General features: G+C 49.1%; 1 protein-coding gene across 3 annotated transcripts in view; it reads right to left on the reverse strand.

Annotated features, from left to right (window-relative positions):
• RAD54L2 (RAD54 like 2) overlaps positions 1 to 16,147 on the reverse strand; it is a gene marked incomplete at both ends in the record, with an annotated part of 29,176 nt that extends 13,029 nt beyond the window's left edge. The window contains 10 exons of one of the 3 annotated variants that reach the window (XM_081106091.1): positions 80 to 257; positions 894 to 1,236; positions 2,238 to 2,434; positions 4,292 to 4,410; positions 4,559 to 4,741; positions 5,502 to 5,728; positions 5,980 to 6,096; positions 6,522 to 6,661; positions 7,580 to 7,781; positions 16,009 to 16,147. In XM_081106091.1, coding sequence (XP_080962217.1) covers positions 80 to 257; positions 894 to 1,236; positions 2,238 to 2,434; positions 4,292 to 4,410; positions 4,559 to 4,741; positions 5,502 to 5,728; positions 5,980 to 6,096; positions 6,522 to 6,661; positions 7,580 to 7,781; positions 16,009 to 16,147 — 1,845 coding nt within the window. Of the gene's footprint in view, positions 1 to 79; positions 258 to 893; positions 1,237 to 2,237; positions 2,435 to 4,291; positions 4,426 to 4,558; positions 4,742 to 5,501; positions 5,729 to 5,979; positions 6,097 to 6,521; positions 6,662 to 7,579; positions 7,881 to 16,008 lie in introns of all 3 variants that reach the window. The other 2 variants (XM_081106090.1, XM_081106089.1) reach the window with 2 other exon arrangements.
• Positions 16,148 to 17,182: the final 1,035 nt, after the last annotated feature.

Genomic DNA, 17,182 nt, shown 5'->3' on the forward strand with positions numbered 1-17,182 from the left:
AGCCCCCAGCAGGAATAACTCCCTGGGGGCCATGTGCATTCTTGGCCTGTGTCTCAGTATCCCTGAGGCCTCCACGCACCTTGCAGCACACACAGAAAGCCTTGAGGGGGTTCAGCCCCAGCCAGCCACTGCTGCCACAGTCACGGAAGCGGTCCATGAACTGTGTGTACAGATCGCGCTGGATCTTGGAGAGCCGCACCAGGATCACATTCTCTTCCTTGGCAGGGAGATGAATCTTCAGCACAGTGTGGCCTCTCCTAGAACGTAGACCAGAACTGACAAGGCGTTGTGGCCGGGGCGTCACTGTAGGACAGAACCAGACCCTGCTTCCTGCCACACCCACCTCTCGAGGCTCACAGCAGCCTCTCATGAGGACTGCTTCAGCAACCATCAAGACGAAACTCAATAAAAAAACCCACAAAACTCAAAATTTTAAGGATGAAAACAAAAGCAAGAGGCAGTGGCCTGCCCCTGGTCACGGATGGGGTGACACAGACCAGGAATTCCAGGTTCTTACCCCGATTCGGGGCTGTTCCTCTACGCTTTCTCCACACATGCCATGTTAACCAGGAAAAACAAGGGACTGCTGGGGACCAGAGTTGCTATACGCACCAAGAGGCTGGCCCAGGCAAGACCCACCCTCAGAACCACCCGTCCCCCTTTCACACGAGTCAGCAAGATGCCAGCTCTTTCTCTGCTCCTCAGCAGGTAAGGCAAGCATCCATGGTAACCACAGATCAACTTTTGAAAGAAGCACTTCTAGGCCAAACTTCCAGAGGATTGAAACAGTGGTACCCAGCCTCTGCCAGCTACTCAGGACATGCTGTGAGTAAAAGGAAGTTGGACTCATGGCCCTCCCGGAGTGCCGCCCACTCCTTTGGAGGACGGCTCACCTCTGCACGAAGCCCTCCAGGAGGCTGTGCAGGACGTGGCTCCGGTACCGCATGAGGCGGACGTCCTGGGGCGTGCTGTCGATACACTGCCCGTTCAGGATGGGGCGCTCGAACATGTTGCTGAACTCCTGTCGGGTGCCCAGGAAGTCTGGGCGCACGAAGTCCACCATGCACCAGTACTCGATGAGGTTGTTCTGCAGGGGGTACCCGGTCAGCACCACCCGGCGGCGGGAGCGAATGTTCTTCAGGGCCTGCGAGGTGCTGGCCTGGCAGTTTTTGATGCGGTGGCCCTCGTCGCAGATCACCACATCAGGGCCAGGGCGGCTCAAGGCCTTCTCAAACTCTAGGGAGGGAAGAGGATCCGGAGTCAGAGGGTGGGAGGGCCTGTTCTTAGTCAACAGTATGAGAAGTAGGGGTGCACCCTGGAGGAGACAGAAGAAATGAAGGAAGCAGGAAAGCAAGAGTCAGCCCCCGTCACTGAAAGGGAGCCAGCCATCCAAGCTCCTATGTGGCGTGTGACACGTGAGCCTGGCCTGTTGACTCTGAGTAAATCTCTCTCCCTCCTTTTTCCCCTTTATGCTCAGAGTAAAACCAACTTGCATTCCTAGGGCTTAGACCAACTGCGCAGCAGAGCGCATGGCTTTACAGAGCACCCGCCAAGGACTAAAAGTGAGTCTGGGTCAAAGTGACAGGAATGGTCTGGACACTTCAGCTGGCTCTCCCCACTGTCAGCACCTTGGTGGCGGAGGGCTGGCTGAGGGGAGCCAGCTAAGGGCAAGTCTTCCTGGACTCACTCCCCAGTCCTTGCTAAAAGGCAAACTCATCCCCACTGTGTAACAGAAGCAACCCTACAACAACATACCCTCAGGGTGAAGAGACCTACGAGACGAAAGGGCCTCTGAACCCTCAGGAAACTTTCTTCCCCAGAGGGACACAGGCCCCTTGGAAGAAGGAGTAAACTATGAGAGAATGGCTTTCCCTAGAAAACTGGGATAAATTTTGTTTTATAAATTCACAAGCAGTAATACTATTACTCTAACTGTGACTTAGGACTTTATAAATGTGTTCTTAATGCTGTTTCAGAACACCTGTAGGAAGTGGTACAGGCAGCGGTTACTCTTCCAGCTGCTCTGAGAGAGAAACGGGCCGGACAGGCCGTGGGCTCCTCTGAGCCAGTCTGAGGCCTGGTCTAACCACTCATCCACGGCCTCCGAGAGCCAGGATTTCCGGTTCAAGGCAACACAACTCACATCAATAAAGCTTCACGCTTGACGAGGCGCTATTGCAGACACTATTTCTTTTTCCTGAAAAACCCCTAAGACCCCCGCAGGAGAGGCTGCCCACCTCTCCGGAACTCCTGCTGGCGATCTTCCTCGTCCAGATCAATGATGACCGGGTGAGACCGCTTCTTGCTCCTCTTCGGTCTGCCTGTGGCAAAGGACTTCTTCAGGGTGAGGAGCCTGTACATTTCGTACCCCATCAGGAGCACCCCACCCTCTGACACCCAATCAGCCATCACTTTAGCTCGAGCTGCCATTGTCCTGTAAGAGTGAACAGAGAGAAAATATTACTGCTCCCACTGCTCCCCAGGAAGAAGTCCTCACAAGCAAAGCTGTGCTGATGTACACTCAGGATCCTGATTGCCAAAGGCCAGTGGAGCCACACAGGGCTGGCCGCTGCCCAAGTACTTTCCCAGCATCCTAGAGATTGTAGCGAGGATGGACGGGGTCACTGATGATGGTTAAATAGCAAAAAACAGAAATTCAAGGGCACAAGGCAAGCAAAGGCGACAACCTCCTTGGATGTACATGCATGATTACAATATCGGAGGGAGAGTTATTCCTAGAGTCAATAGAAGTACTAAATGCAAGGGCTGCCTCCTGCACTTCGGCTGCCCAGGTCCTGGTACCTGAAGAGCCAGGACAAGCAGGAGAGGAAGGGCAGCCGAGACCAAGGACACTCAGCACAGTCCCTCCTTCCTGAGCAGCTGAGCCCTGCTGCACGTGGACTCAGCCCTGAAAGCTGAGCAGGAAGAGCAGGTGAGAAGCACCTGTGGGCCACCAGTCTCCTCAGTTGGATGTGCATGACCAAGCCTCGCAGGAGGCAGCCTCGACAGAAGACAAAGCCTGCTTCTCAATACCCATGCCGAGAGGTAAGGGCAGCATGGAGGCGGGCCCGGACCAAGAAGTACCTTTAGATGTTTGGGAATCAGGTTGATATATGGAGAGAAAATATAAATAATTTCATTCAAATCTGAAACAGCTGTAACCGGTTTGGTTCAGTGGATAGAGCGTCGGCCTGCAGACTGAAAGGTCCCAGGTTCGATTCCGGTCAGGGGCATGTGCCTTGGTTGCGGGCACATCCCCAGTGGGGGGTGTGCAGGAGGCAGCTGATCGATGTTTCTCTCTCATCGATGTTTCTGACTCTCTATCCCTCTCCCTTCCTCTCTGTAAAAAATCAATAAAATATATAAAAAAAAAAATCTGAAACAAAGAAAGGTTTGCACTTTTCAAAGCCTGGAAGTTTTACCATTAAAGGTCAACTGTAGCCCTGATGGGGTGGCTCAGTTGGTTGGAGCGTCGTCCCACACACCAAAAGGTTGCAGATTCAATCCCTGGTCAGGGCATGCACAGGAGGCAAACGATTGATGTTTCTCTCTCACATGATGTTTCTCTCGCTCTCTCTCTCTCTCTCTCTCTCTCTCAAAAATAAATAAATAAATAAATAAATAAATAAATAAATACATATATATATATATATATATCCACCGGCGAGGGTTAAAAAAAAAAAAAGGTCAACTATAGATTAATGGTGCGCAGCTTCAAAGAAGAGACTGCCCTAGCCGGTTTGGCTCGATGGATAGAGCGTCAGCCTGCGGACTGAAGGGTCCCAGGTTCGATTCCAGTCAAGGGCACATGTCCAGGTTGTGAGCTCGATCCCCAGTGGGGGGCATGCAGGAGGCAGCCAATCAGTGATTCTCTCTCATCATTGATGTTTCTAACTCTCCCTCTTCCTCTCTAAAATCAATAAAAATATATTTTTTTTAAAAAAAGAGAGACTGATGAGCTGCTAGGAAAAGAGAAAAGTGAAAGGTGAACGGTTAGATGGAAAGCCGTGTTTCATCGTGCTGAACGGTAGGCATCCTGGTACACCTGGGAAATGCGACGCTGCCTGCCGAGCGTTCGGGTGTCACAGCAAACCAAGCAGGACACAAGCAGTTTCCCAGGCCACACAACGCCGCCTACTGAAAAGCCAGGTAGAGAAAAAATGAGTGGCAAGAAGAAAGAGGGACACATCAAAACCCAAAGGAATCTGGGAGGACAGGGCACAGGCCCCGGGCATCCAGGCCCCGGGAAACAGTCTAAAAGGAAAGGGCAGAGGGAGGGCAGGCCACCTACTTGTGCTCATCATTCAGGATGTGAACTTTAAAGAAGCGAGGCTGGACCTCCTCAGGCTTGCTGTCCGCTGGCAGGGCTTCAGGAGCTGGGAGCCACATGTTGAACTCCGCCAGCCAGTTCTGAAGAGTATTAACCTGTCGGAGAGCCAGGCCCAGAAAGAGCGCTTTGAGGAGCCAGCTCCCAGCTGAGCTCCTCCAGCTTTTCAGGGCCAGGAAGGGTTCCCCAAGCTCTTCAGAGGGTGCTAGGCGGTGCCTCCTGAACTCTTACCGGCACAATGGCAAGAACAGTTTTGGCTGGCGTGTGGCGGAAGAGGACGTCGACGAAGGAGATCACTTGCAAAGTTTTCCCCAGACCCATGCTGTGGGCCAGGATACAGCCAAAGCCACTACTGGTCTTAAACCTCTCCAGGGACTCAACCAGGTTATCATACAGGAACCGGATCCCGCCAATCTGGCAAGGAACACACACAAATGTCAGAAGGGCTGGCAAAGACCAGGGCTCTGGGTTCCTCACCTTGAATTAGTCAGAAGTGAGTGAGCAGACATGACACCAGGCAGCTGGTATGGACGCCTAAAGAAGTCTCCCTGTACCCTGCCCAGTCTGGCAACAGACTTGTTGGAGAAAACAGAAAAACCTTCACCTGGCACCTTGGCCAATCCCAGGCAAGTAGCTGCAGTTCCTAGCTCCTGGCAGGGCCCCTCACTCGGCCGTGGCCTGGCTGCTCACCTCCAGCAGCCCACTCCATGAGGAGCCGTCCTTACTGTTGCAGCTCTCACATTGGGCCAATCTCTGTCCCTATGGAACTTTCGCTCACTAGTCCCGGTTCCAGGCGCTGGGTCAGCACAACCCCTCTGCTCCCTCCCATGAGAAAGGCCCTCAGACTTCTGCCTCTCACGTCTCTTCTAAAGCCTCAGCTTCCTAATCAAAGCTCTGCTCTCCAGACAGCATCTCAACCAGTTTCACAGTCTCAGAGGGCGGCTCCAGATCCTTAAGCCAGGAGGTCCAGCGTGCTCCATGGCAGGGCAAACCCGGGGCTTTCCCTTCCCATTCATCGGGAATCCTGAGGCATCAACTGCTAGGAAGAAGGACCAGGCCTGTCCAACAGCTGCTCATGGTGCCAACAGTACCTCACAGGCTGTGATGCCAACAAGCAGGCAATGTCCACAGCGAGGAAGCTGAAGGAAACGAAGACAGTCAAGAGGTGCTGTACCTGATGGGGTTTCACTGCCCGAGCCAACTGCGGGGCCAGGAAGACATTCTCCTCCTCCGGAGGGTGGTTCAGGTTGACGAGGACACGCCCCAGAGCATCGCGCTGGTTTAAGACGTCATTCACGTGGGTGCCACCCTTCTCCTCTTCCTCATCCTCCTCGCTGACAGACTCGCTGCTGTCCACAATGTGCAGAGTGTCCTCCTCGCCAGAGCTCAGTTCAATCACCTCTGAGACAGCCGACAAGACAAAATAAAGACAAACCCAGGGAGCAGAGTGACTTGCTGCCACTGTTAGAGCGACAGCATGGAAAGAAGGCAGAGCTTGCTATCACCTATGACGACTTCTCTCTCCAGCTTCAAGTTAAGGCAAGGGAAGACTTTACATTTACCAGGACGACTCAGGGAATCTGTCCGAGGCAGACCTCAATGTGAATGAGGAAGGACTGAACTCTTCTATGAAAGTTCTGGCTTGATCTTACCATCTCGGCTGCTTTTTTCATCCTCGCTGCCACTGCTACTGTCCAAACAAATGACTTCCTGGGCCAAGACCCGAGGAGGCAGTTGGGGACCTTCACTTGCTCTTAAGACAATTTCCTCTAAGAAAAGAAAGATGGAAGGGAACGTCAACCCACACGTGGCACAAGCGTTCTTTTCTTTTGTTGCTCTCACCAGGACTACCCCCAGGAGAGAAGCAGAAGGCATCTCGAAAACCTCAGCCCTCTTTCCAAATCCCCTTTTCTCTGCTGGTTCTTACTTGCTGATTCCACCCGAGAACTAAAACAAGTCCCAGTCCTTGGGCATGTTAACATCCAAAGTTAAAGGGGGAGGGGGCAGAAATCTGAGTAAGATCGGTTTGAGGAGCACACGTTCATCCATCCAAACTTTGTAAATGAGATCCCTCTGCTCTAGTGCTCCCAAGAAGCTGAATGACTCGAAAGGATTCCTGAGAGATCAGACCTTACTCCAGATCTGGCCTGGATCACCGTGGGCTCTCAGGCCTTTCCTGCACCTCACTGCTTACCGGGAAGAAACTCCAAGGGAACAGTGGGAATGGGAGCTGCGTAGTCCTTCCTCTGCTGCTCCAGGCGTTTCCTTCTTTCCAACTCTTCCTGTTGTGCTGCTTTGGTAACTGGCTCCAATTGATCCTCCCGGAGCAGCTTTCTAAGCATTACAGTGAGAGGGCAGTTGGGTTCACTTGAGATCTGAGTGATGCAATGTCAAGCTACAGGGGACTTAGCGTTGCTGAGCTCAGAGCGTGGAGTTGAGAAGAGAAACATCAGTCCCATCAAACCCACGCAATGAGCAAGGTGTAAAAAAAAGGGACTTCAAGGCTCAGGTGTCCCTGGCCTTATATTTTATATATATACATATTGGTCTCATATATTTTTTATATTATTTAACTTCCTGACAGATGCCCCTGCCGACTCATCTCTGCACATAACAGAACAAGAGTAAAATAGAGTAATATGTGATTCATAGAGCTGAAAAGCCGATAAAAATAGAGTTGGCATATGGAAAGTAGGATTATGGATAATTCTATAACCTTATTTCCCAAACTTAGAGTAATATTTTTGAGTTGTCATTATGTTAAAAAAGAGGGTAGGAGGAGAAAAAGAGCATTTATCTCTTTGGTAGACGGAGGGCCGTTGGGATCGGGGAGTTAAGGAAGTGCACGCTTGCTGATTTCTTAGCTCAAGGAAGAAGCCCTGCTCGGGACCAGACGTCCCCTCCCACTGAAGCCGAGTTCTAAGAAGATGAGAACTCAACTGTGTTTATCTCCTCTTGTTTTGAGACATAAGGAAAAAATAATGGCAGAACCGGGGTCCAAGCAGAGCACCCTGCCATGCCTGGGCCTCCAGAGCGGGGCACTGCCCGGCAGAGCTCGAGTGCCATCGTCTGCCCGCATCTGGCCTGAGCGGCACCCTCACTATTCATCTGGGCACACGGCTCACACGTTTGTCCTTTGGAAAGAGGACTTTCCCGCTCAGACCAGTCCTCCTGCTACTGACAGCCTTCAAGTGAAGGTACCACCTCCCCCCACCCGCCCCGCCTTCTCCTCTTACCCAGAGCACAGCTCACCGTATGTTCCTCCTCATGTGGGAGGGCTTCTGAGCTCTCTTCTTTTTGGGGTCGTCAGAGGCCAGGTTCTTGCCTTGGTGGTGCCTAAGCTGCTCTGAAGGCTCAGACTGAGATGAGGTAGTTGAAGTGCACCGCGGTGGCCGCTGCCCATCTTCCCCCAGCTGGGCACAGTCAGTGCCGTACATGTCCTCCAGGGATGGGTCTGAAAAGATAAGGGGAAAGAGGTGCCAGGGACCAACTTTTACTGGGGAAAACGAGTTCTGATGCCTGACACACCTGGGCTCAAACTTCAACTCAGCAACTTATTAGCTGGTGATCTTAGGCAAGTTACTTACAACTCTCGGGACCTCAACGGACTTGTCTACCCAACGAGGACAACAATGCCCACACTTCAGAGCTACGGTGAGGACTAACCAGTGCCCATGCCTAGCACCAAGCCTGGCCCAGGGCAGCCTCACAAAAAAAAGACAGCCATCATTCTCGCTATAATTTTGCGCTGTGGTCTGTGTAAGGAAGCTTCGTGGCCTCAGACGGCTCAGAAAGGAACAGCTGGGTTCCAAACACAGCTCACACTCCCCTGTGTGACTCTAAGCAAGTCTCATCTGCCAACAGGGAGAACAAGTGTCTTCAAGTGCTCACTCGTTCAATTCACCACCTACTTATGAGGGCGTTCAACATGCAGGCACTGTCCTAGGTGTTTTAAGGCTATGATAACACTCCTTTCCTTCAAAAAGTTTGTTTTCTAGAAAATCTGATTAAAAAATGGGCAGAGGACCTGAATAGACACTTCTCCCTCCATAGGAGATACAGATTGCCAGTAGACATATGAAAAGATGCTCAACAGCACTAATTATCAGAGATGCAAATTAAAACCTATAATGAGATATCCCTCATACCCCTCAGAGTGCTTATCATCAATAAATGAACACGCAGTGCAGGCGAGGATGTGGAGAAAAGGGAGGCCTGTGCACTATTGGTGGAAATGCAGATTAGTGCAGCCACTATGAAAAACAGTATGGCGTTAACTCAAATAATTAAAAATTATTTCCAATCCCATTTCTGGGTATTTATCCAAACAAACCCAAAACACTAATTCAAAAAGATATCTGCACCCCTATATTCACTGCAGCATTATTTACAATAACCAAGTGTCCGCTAATAGACAATTGGATAAAGATGTGGTACACATATACAGTGGAATATTACTCAGCTATAAAAAAGAATGACCAGCCTGGCTGGTTGCTCAGTGGTTAGAGCATTGGCCCACGGACCAAGGGGATTGTTGGTTCGATTCCTGATCAAGGGCACGTACAGGTCAAGGACACGTAACTCTGTTGTGGGCTCAATCCCCAGCCCTAGTCAGGTGCATGCGGGAGGCAACCAGCCAATGTGTCTCTCATATTGATGTTTCTCGCTCTCTCTCCCTCTCTCTCCTCCTCCTCTCTCCCTGCCACTCTCTCTAAAAATCAATGGGAAAATATCCTCAGGTAAGGATTAAAAAAAAAAAAAAGAAAGAATGACCATTTGCCACAACATGGATGGATAGAGAGGATATTATGCTAAGTAAAATAAGTCTGACAGAGAAAAACAAATACATATGATTTCACTTATATGTGGAATCTGAAAAACAAAATAAATGAACAAACAAAACAGAAACAAACTAATAGATACAGAGAACAAACAGTTGCCTGATGGGAAGAGGTTTAGGGGGCTGGGTGAAAAAGGTGGAGGGATGAAGTACAAATTGGCAGTTACAAAACAGTTATGGGGATGTACAGCGGGGCTAAGGGGATACAGTCAATAATATCGTAATAACTATGTATGGTGTCAGTACTAGTCTTACTGGGGGAATTCCTTCCTACGTATATAAACATCTGTCCAGCCACTATGCTGTACACCTGAAACTAATGTAATGTTGAATGTCAAATGTAATTTTAAAAGTTTTTCAAAATATGTTAAAATAAAAAAGCGAATTATTTTAAAAGAGAATGACATGTACAAACTGCATTTTGTTATTCCAAACACACACCAACACCCCCCATAAGACTGCAGACCACCTCTGTATTCTAAACTTGTCATAAAGACTACCACCAAACGGCCACCGTGGCCTCTCTGCACCTGCGTAGAGTTCAGCCTTACACACACTTGAGCATCTGCCATGCACAGGCCCTGTGCCAGGGCACAATGGAATGGCTCACCCAGGAAAGTACACACGATGAGGTGAGTGCCGAGAGCCACACTTGGGGAAAGGACCCCTAACCAGGCTTGCTTAGGTCTGGGTGTGAGGATGCTTCCTTGGGAGAAGTGAGGCCTGGGCTTCATGTCATAGGGTCAGTAGGTACCAGCTGGTAAGGGAGGAAGGAAAAGAACATTCTGAGCAGATACCGGAGCATAAGCAAAAGGAATAGACTTTAAACAAGGAGGAGAGATTAAGAAAATGAAGGCAGTCCAATATGGGCTCATTAAAAACGAGTGAGCAAAGCAGCAGGAGGGCCTTCCAACACAGCCACTTTCCTCTCTCCTCCCAGCATCCCCTCTCCCAAGGATGACTTAGGTGTAGAGCCAAGATCCTTCCTGGAGTCAGCACAGAAGTCAACCCCTGTCACAGGGAGGACCACCCAAGGCCTCTTCTTCCTACCACTAGGATATTTCACTTCCTACTAGTATATTTCACTGCCTAGTGTTTGGGTGGGGAAGGGATGCTAACGTGGCCTCTGCAAGAGTGGAGGGTGGCAGGGGATAGGTGGGGTGGAGCTGTGTGCATGCATGCTCACACGCTAACGAGTGCATAGCCTGGGTGATTCACTCCTGTGCAGCAGCCCTGGATGCATCTTCCTTGGCCTTCACACTGAGAGGCCACTGGAGGTTTCAGGTAGACAACCTGTGCTTTTGAAGAGCAAAGGGGAAATGGCGGAGGGAGGCACCAGACAAGACTGTGCATGATGGGCCACCGCAACTGCCATTAACATCGCAGTCCCCTCTCTATTACAACCGAGTCTGCAGCCGGCCTTTCACAAAAGGCCTCCCAGAGATGGCAGAGTCTGGATGGCAAGAAGCGCCGGGAATGCAACGCAGGCCTAGACTCAGGGGCAGGCCCTGCCTGCGAGGAAGCAAGGTGCCCTGCTCCTGCGCCCAGCCAGCCAGGCGAACAGAAAGAGAAGCTCCAAAGTGCGGCTGCCAATCGACTAACTGCCGCCAGATTCACGACCCTCCTACACAGTCCTCTCCTGTTTCCACTGGAAGCACCACAGCAGGAAAGCTCAGCAAACTGTTTTCCTTAAAAACTATCCTTCCTTCAGGCCCCTCATGCCTCCAGAGAGCTAATACCCCCACGGTATTGTCACATGACAGTATTGTCACCTTCCTCCTCACAGCCCTGCATTCTTCCCTCCTAAAAAGCAAGGCCATCAAATCCCTCCTACCCAAGAACCAGGTGTGTGGACAGTAGACTCTCTAAGAGGAATAGCTACTGCTAAACAGCCACTTTCACCAACACTGCACCTTGGCCTACACACCAATTACACTTGGGGCTGGGTTGGCACACTTCAACTTGGTGTTTTGCTGGGTCCTCTGAACTGGTTTGGACAATGACCTCTGATGTCCTCCTGGCCTTAAGGCTTTTTGTTTTGTTTCTATTTCACAAGCAAATTTATTAAGTAACCACTCAGAGGAATAGCTGGAGGCTAGGTGGTTAGGGAGAAGGCAGATAAGACAGAGTCCAAGTACAGAGGGCAGGCCTTGAATAAGGCCAAGGGTCTGAACTTGATCTGCAGGGCAGTGGGAACTTGTTGCCAACTGTTGTATTTCTTCCTTCTGGTTTTAGCCTTGCAGAGTGAACTGTTCCTGGGAGGAGGAAGAACAGAACCTGACAGTCTTTCGATATCACAGACAAATTCACTATCAAACATTACAACTTGTGAGGCCTGGCTGTGAATTCCTGTCTGGCAGGGGGTGGATGTGGACATGTGCAGTAGGAATTTTAAAATGATTAGACACAGCATATAAAATTCTCATGCAAGCTTGGTACAGACTCAGATTTCTCCTTTTCTTTATAAAGGGGAGACAGGTCTAAAACAGCTCTTACCACCCAGCATTCTTTGAACAAACCCTCAGCCTCTGGGTTCAACCACCACTGCTGGCTTGTTAGAGGCTTCAGTTTATGGATGTGCTGATATTTAGTTTGTCACATAAGTCAGTGTTTTACAGTGCTTCATGGCTGCCTCATGCTTATTATGAAATGTCTGGTTTCTATATAACATTACACCACATCTTAAACTGTTCTTGCCCTGGCCCGGTGGATCCGTTGGTGAAGTGTCATCCTGTACACCAAAGGTTGTGAGTTCGATCCCCGACTTGGGGCGCATGCAGGAAGCAACAGATTGATGTTTTTCCCCATTCCCTTTCTCTCTCTCTAAAATCAATGAAAACATATCCTCAGGTGAAGATTAAAAAAAACAAAACAAAGATCAGCGAATTCCATGTCTTACCATGTGCCTCTTGGCATGATACAGGAGGATGCACACGCCACAACCTAGGACTTATGTGCCAAAAAACTGAGCCTGAATCTGAACTACCTTGTTATCTCACTCCCAGTTTGCAAAACTACAGGGGACTAAGGACAATGTTAAACTTGGCAGACGATACCACAGGGGTGCATGCGTGTTATTTTACAGATGAGGAAACTTGTCTCAAAGCTGTAAGTAGTAAAGATAAGATTCAAACAGTGTCAACCAGGTGGTTGATCTGGCTCCAGTTCATGCTCTTAGCCACCACATTGCACAGTCACTCCTCTACCCCATTTCCCAGAAGGTCATGTGGAAAAAAAATAGTTCAGAGACAGAGCTACATATGTTCTCTGTCTTGGTTTACAACAAAGGTATAGCAAAAATGCAATAAGAGTGCTGGAGCCATTAGAAAATCATATTGGGGGAAGAGGGCATGAACTTGACCCCTACCTCACACCACACAAAAATCAACTCCAGATGGATCATAGAACTAAGTGCAGATATTAAAGCTTCTAGAAGATAATAGGAGAATAGCTTTATGACCTTGGGGGGGAGACAAAAATTTCTTAAATAAGGCATAAAGAGCGCTAAATATAAAGGGGGAAATGATAAATTTGATTTCATTAAAATCTATTCATCAAAAATACAATTTAAAAAAGAGCATAAAACTGCAAAAAAACAAAAACACAAACCCCAAAATTAAGAGGGTGAAAATCAATATAGAAGGGAAAGGTGTGTGTGTGTTTGTGTATTTAACTAAAGACTCATATTCAGATATAATGACTATAAATCAATAAGAGATGGATGGAAAAAAGAAAAGAGGTTAAAAAAATATGTTCAGCCCTAGCTGGTTTGACTCAATGGATAGAGCATCGGTCTGCGGACTGAAGGGTCCCAAGTTCGATTCCAGTCAAGGGCACATGCCCAGCTTGCAGGCTCAGATCCTCCCTCTCCCTTTCTTTCTGAAATCAATCAATAAAAAAAATTTTTTCTTAAAAAAGAATGTGTTCAGGCACTTTACAAAAGTGCAAATGGTCATACAAGCATGTGGAAAAAGGCTCAACGCCTTACGTAATCAGGGAAATACAAATTAAACCCACAGCCAGAAGCTCCCACTCCATGGATTACTGGGAAGAAGTGTTAAAGGTCCTACAAAGTCACTCTGAATAACTGAGTCAACACATGACATGCTTTTCTGAGGCAGATTTACAAAACAATCTTCTGTCCCCAGCCAATTTCTGTCCTTGTGTCTCTAAGCCTGGCACACAGAAAGGAGGAAAGAAACTGGTATCAAAATTGGCACCACTTAATTTCCAACAAGAGATCACCCTACACTCTAACTCAGGCTGTTCTGAAAAATCAGTTGAGTACTCACAGTGAGAGTGTGAAATAGCACCTGTTAGAACCCAAGTAAGTAAACCCCGGGTTCCAGGTCTATCTCACACCACCACCACGTAGGCCCCGCCTACCTCCGCCCCTTGCTCTCTGTGCTCCAGCTGTCCCGGCTTCTACCTTTCTGATTCTTAAACAAGCAGATTCGTTTCCACCCCAGGGCCTTTGCCCTGGCCCTCTGCCTAGAACATTTTACTCCTGATTTCTGTACACTGCAAGCAAAGAGGACAAGCAGAATGGGGTCAGAGAAAAAGCAAAAAGCAAACTTCCTGTAGGAGAGTCTGAGACTCAGGGACTGAGAAAGAAACCAGCTTCCCTTACCCAGTGGTCCAAGGTGGACGGGGTCAGCCTGAAGCCTAAGTTGACATCAAGGAGGCTTGCTGTCAACAAGATGGCTGTGAAACAGGTTACAGAAGGGCCTAAGCATGCTGTTAGTTATCTACCTGCAGTTCCAGGCTCCTACTATCCTGATACGCCATATAAAATAGACAAGAGTAAAGTGAAATAAAGAAGGCCTATATGTTCTAAAACGATGTGCCCATCAAGCCAGTCTGTGTCCAGACCTCGATTAGCTAACGTAAACCAGGGCTTCTCGGAGTTCTGCACTGAGGGGTCCTACACATCCAGCAAGAGATTAAACCTAAAGCTGAACTCGAAGAAAATACTGAGCCAGAAAAACCACTGCATAAGGAAAGTTCATTCCAGAGGCACCAGGTTTTGAACCTCTGCCTCTAACGACAGACCTCAAAGATGCTGACACCCAACTGTACCCATTTCAAAAGAATGGAGAAAGCCCAGGATAGACATCAAGATAAAAAAGCCAAAACCGAACCAAAACAAAAAACCCAGGGGAACGAAAAACCAAAGCCAAAAGTCCTCACAGCATGCCATAGGCCCTGACATGTTGTAAAAAGAGAGCACATCTTCATCCCACTCTTCTTAAAGGCAACGCCCTGGTGCTGTTCCCAGTAGCCAAAGCCTCCCTGCTCTGGTATAGCCAGCTCTCAGACTAACGTCCTACCAGGCAACATTCAAAGGGCAAGGAGGAAACGACACCCAGTTTAATGTAGCAAAGCTAAAACTATCCTGAACTCCCCATCCACTCCCTCCTATTCCTCCCACCTTGACAAAGGTTTCATCCTCCTCCCAGGCTTTACCTATTCCGTCTTCAACCTGCCCCACACATCTAATATGTCACCAAGTCTATAAAGATAATCAAGTAGGAGAAAGTGTGACAAAGTGCTTGTGAAAGGACAGAGCTAGCACTCAGAGGGAAATTTATAGTTTTAAACTAGAGGCCTGGTGCACGAATTTGTGCACCAGTGGGGTCCCTGGGCCTGGCCTGCGGATCAGGCCAAAACCAGCTCTCCAACATCCCCCAAGGGATCCTTGATTGCGAGAGGGTACAGACCAGGCCAAGGGACCCCACCGGTACACAATTGGGGCCAGGGAGGGACACGGGAGGTTGGCCAGTCAGGGAGGGACCTCAGGCAGACCCCAGCAGCAAGCTAACCTTCCAGGTGGAGTGTCTGCCTCCTGGTGGTCAGTGCACGTCACAGCAAGCAGTTGAGCAGCCTTAGCATATATCATTAGCATATTACGCTTTGATAGGTTGAACGGATGACCTGACACTTAGCATATTAGGCTTTTATTATATAGGATGCTTATATTAGGGGTGGGTAGAGCCTAAAATGAGCTAAGCATTTTCTTACGAAGTTTGAAAGTAATGCAAAATAAACCCAAAAGAAGCAGAAAGAGGAATACTGTAAAGTAGACATTACAAAGAAAACACACACACAATAGAGAGGTCACCAAAGCCAAAGGACAATTGTTTGAGAAAATTAGTAAGATGTTCAGATATTTCTGTACACTATGAGGAAGCAATATAGAAGGGAGCTGTTGTTATCCAATAGAGGAAAATTCAAATAAAAAGTGCTAAATTAATAGTTTCCTTTTTGAAAGGGTTTCTCAAGCTCAGCGCTATTGACATTTTGGGCTGGATAACTGCATATAGGAAGGGTTTTCCTATGTAACGTAGGATGTTTAGCAGCATCCCTTCTCTCTCCCCAAAGGAGCATCAACCCTCACTGCTCATGTCCACACAGGCAGAACTGTGAGTACACTTTTAGGAAACTCTCAGACCACTCACTGTGATCCCCATGCCTACCTATGGCCACCTCATGGGTCCATGACACCGGACTACAAAGTGTGGTCACAGGGACTCTGCCACTGACTCCTCCATGACTTGGGCAAGCATGCTCCACTCCCAAATCCTCAGACCTGAGTCTGCATGCCTGTCCAAGGCGAGCGGAATTAACGCTAACGGTCCTTCCAGCACTAAAGCGAGGCTTATGTAGAACAGCCCACTTCCTGGGAAGAAGCATGTGAGTTCATGGTTGTTGTGTTTCCAGTCTCTGTCTTTTCATGATGGATGACCTAAGAAACCCCAACTAGAAACACCACGCTCAGCCAGCAAAGATTCCATTAGAAGAAAAGATAAGGCCACCTCCGGCACTCACTAGAGCCACTCACCATCCAGCAGGTCTTCCTCATCATCCCTGCTGTGCTCCTCCACTGCCACCTCCTCCTCCTCCTCCTCCTCTTCCGCATCCTCCAGCTCCACGTCCGGGTCCAGGTCTGGATCGCTCCCTGAGGTGGATTCGTCTGACATGGCTCCCAGAGGTCCTCAGTGGGCATTACCGACTCATGGTGCACTGCAGGGGTCCTGGGAGGAGGACAAGAGGCAGTAGCATCACCACGGGCTTCACTTAGAGCATGATTCCTTCAAAGAGAAAACGCCATGAATTCCCTGGAGCTTTTCTAAGCAGGGCAAGGTAACATACCCAAACTCAACTTTGCCCACAAGTGCACTGGCCCCGCACGATGTATTGGTGACTCTCTGCCCACCTCAGAATTCCCATTTGTTCATTTCTTTGTGCATAAACTGTTCCCTAAGCACCAACTCTATATCTATACTTACATATACACACATATGGCTATATACTCACAGGCACTATACTAGGCTTTGGGGACACAGCACAAAGCATGCTGGGGAGGACTGCAGGAGGGTGTGTGCCAGAAGGAGCTGCTACTTTAGGGGGAAGGGGCAGGGAAGTTTCTATTGAACAGAGGCCAGAAGGAAGAGGGAGCCACTCAGGCATCTAGAGGGAGAGTATTCTAGGCAAAGTGTGCCGTAAGGGCAGAGCCCTGGAGTGGGAATAACTGGGAGTGGGTCCTGCCTACAACAGGCCAAGGACCTGCCTTGGAGCATGAAGAAGGCAGTCCACTCACCAATCACCCGAACGAAGGGCTTGCAGTGGGCAGCTGGCTATCCACCACAGTCACCCCTCCGGAACACGTGGCAGCCTCAGGCTGCCCATGGCATGGAATGCCCCTGTGCCCATCTAAGCTCTCAGGCTCTGTTCTACCTCTTGGCCCCGTCCCAGCTCCATTTCTTCCAAAAAGCCTTTGTCAACTGTCCCAAACTTCTGGGATCATCTTCCCTCTTCTGAACTCCATTAGCCATACTGACCAGGTGGACCTTCACTGAAGGCTTCATACAGGCTACCTGCAAAGTGGTTTCTTACCTCCTGGCCCAACAGTAACTTCGGCAGGGACTTAGCTGGGAACTGTTCCTTTGTGTCCTGGAGCTAGAAGCATGTGCTATTCAGATCACTCATTCATTCATTCACATTCACTTGCTCAT

Source organism: Myotis nattereri (genome assembly GCF_964212035.1).
Source record: "Myotis nattereri genome assembly, chromosome: 14".
In the NCBI taxonomy this organism is placed as follows: Eukaryota; Metazoa; Chordata; class Mammalia; order Chiroptera; family Vespertilionidae; genus Myotis; species Myotis nattereri.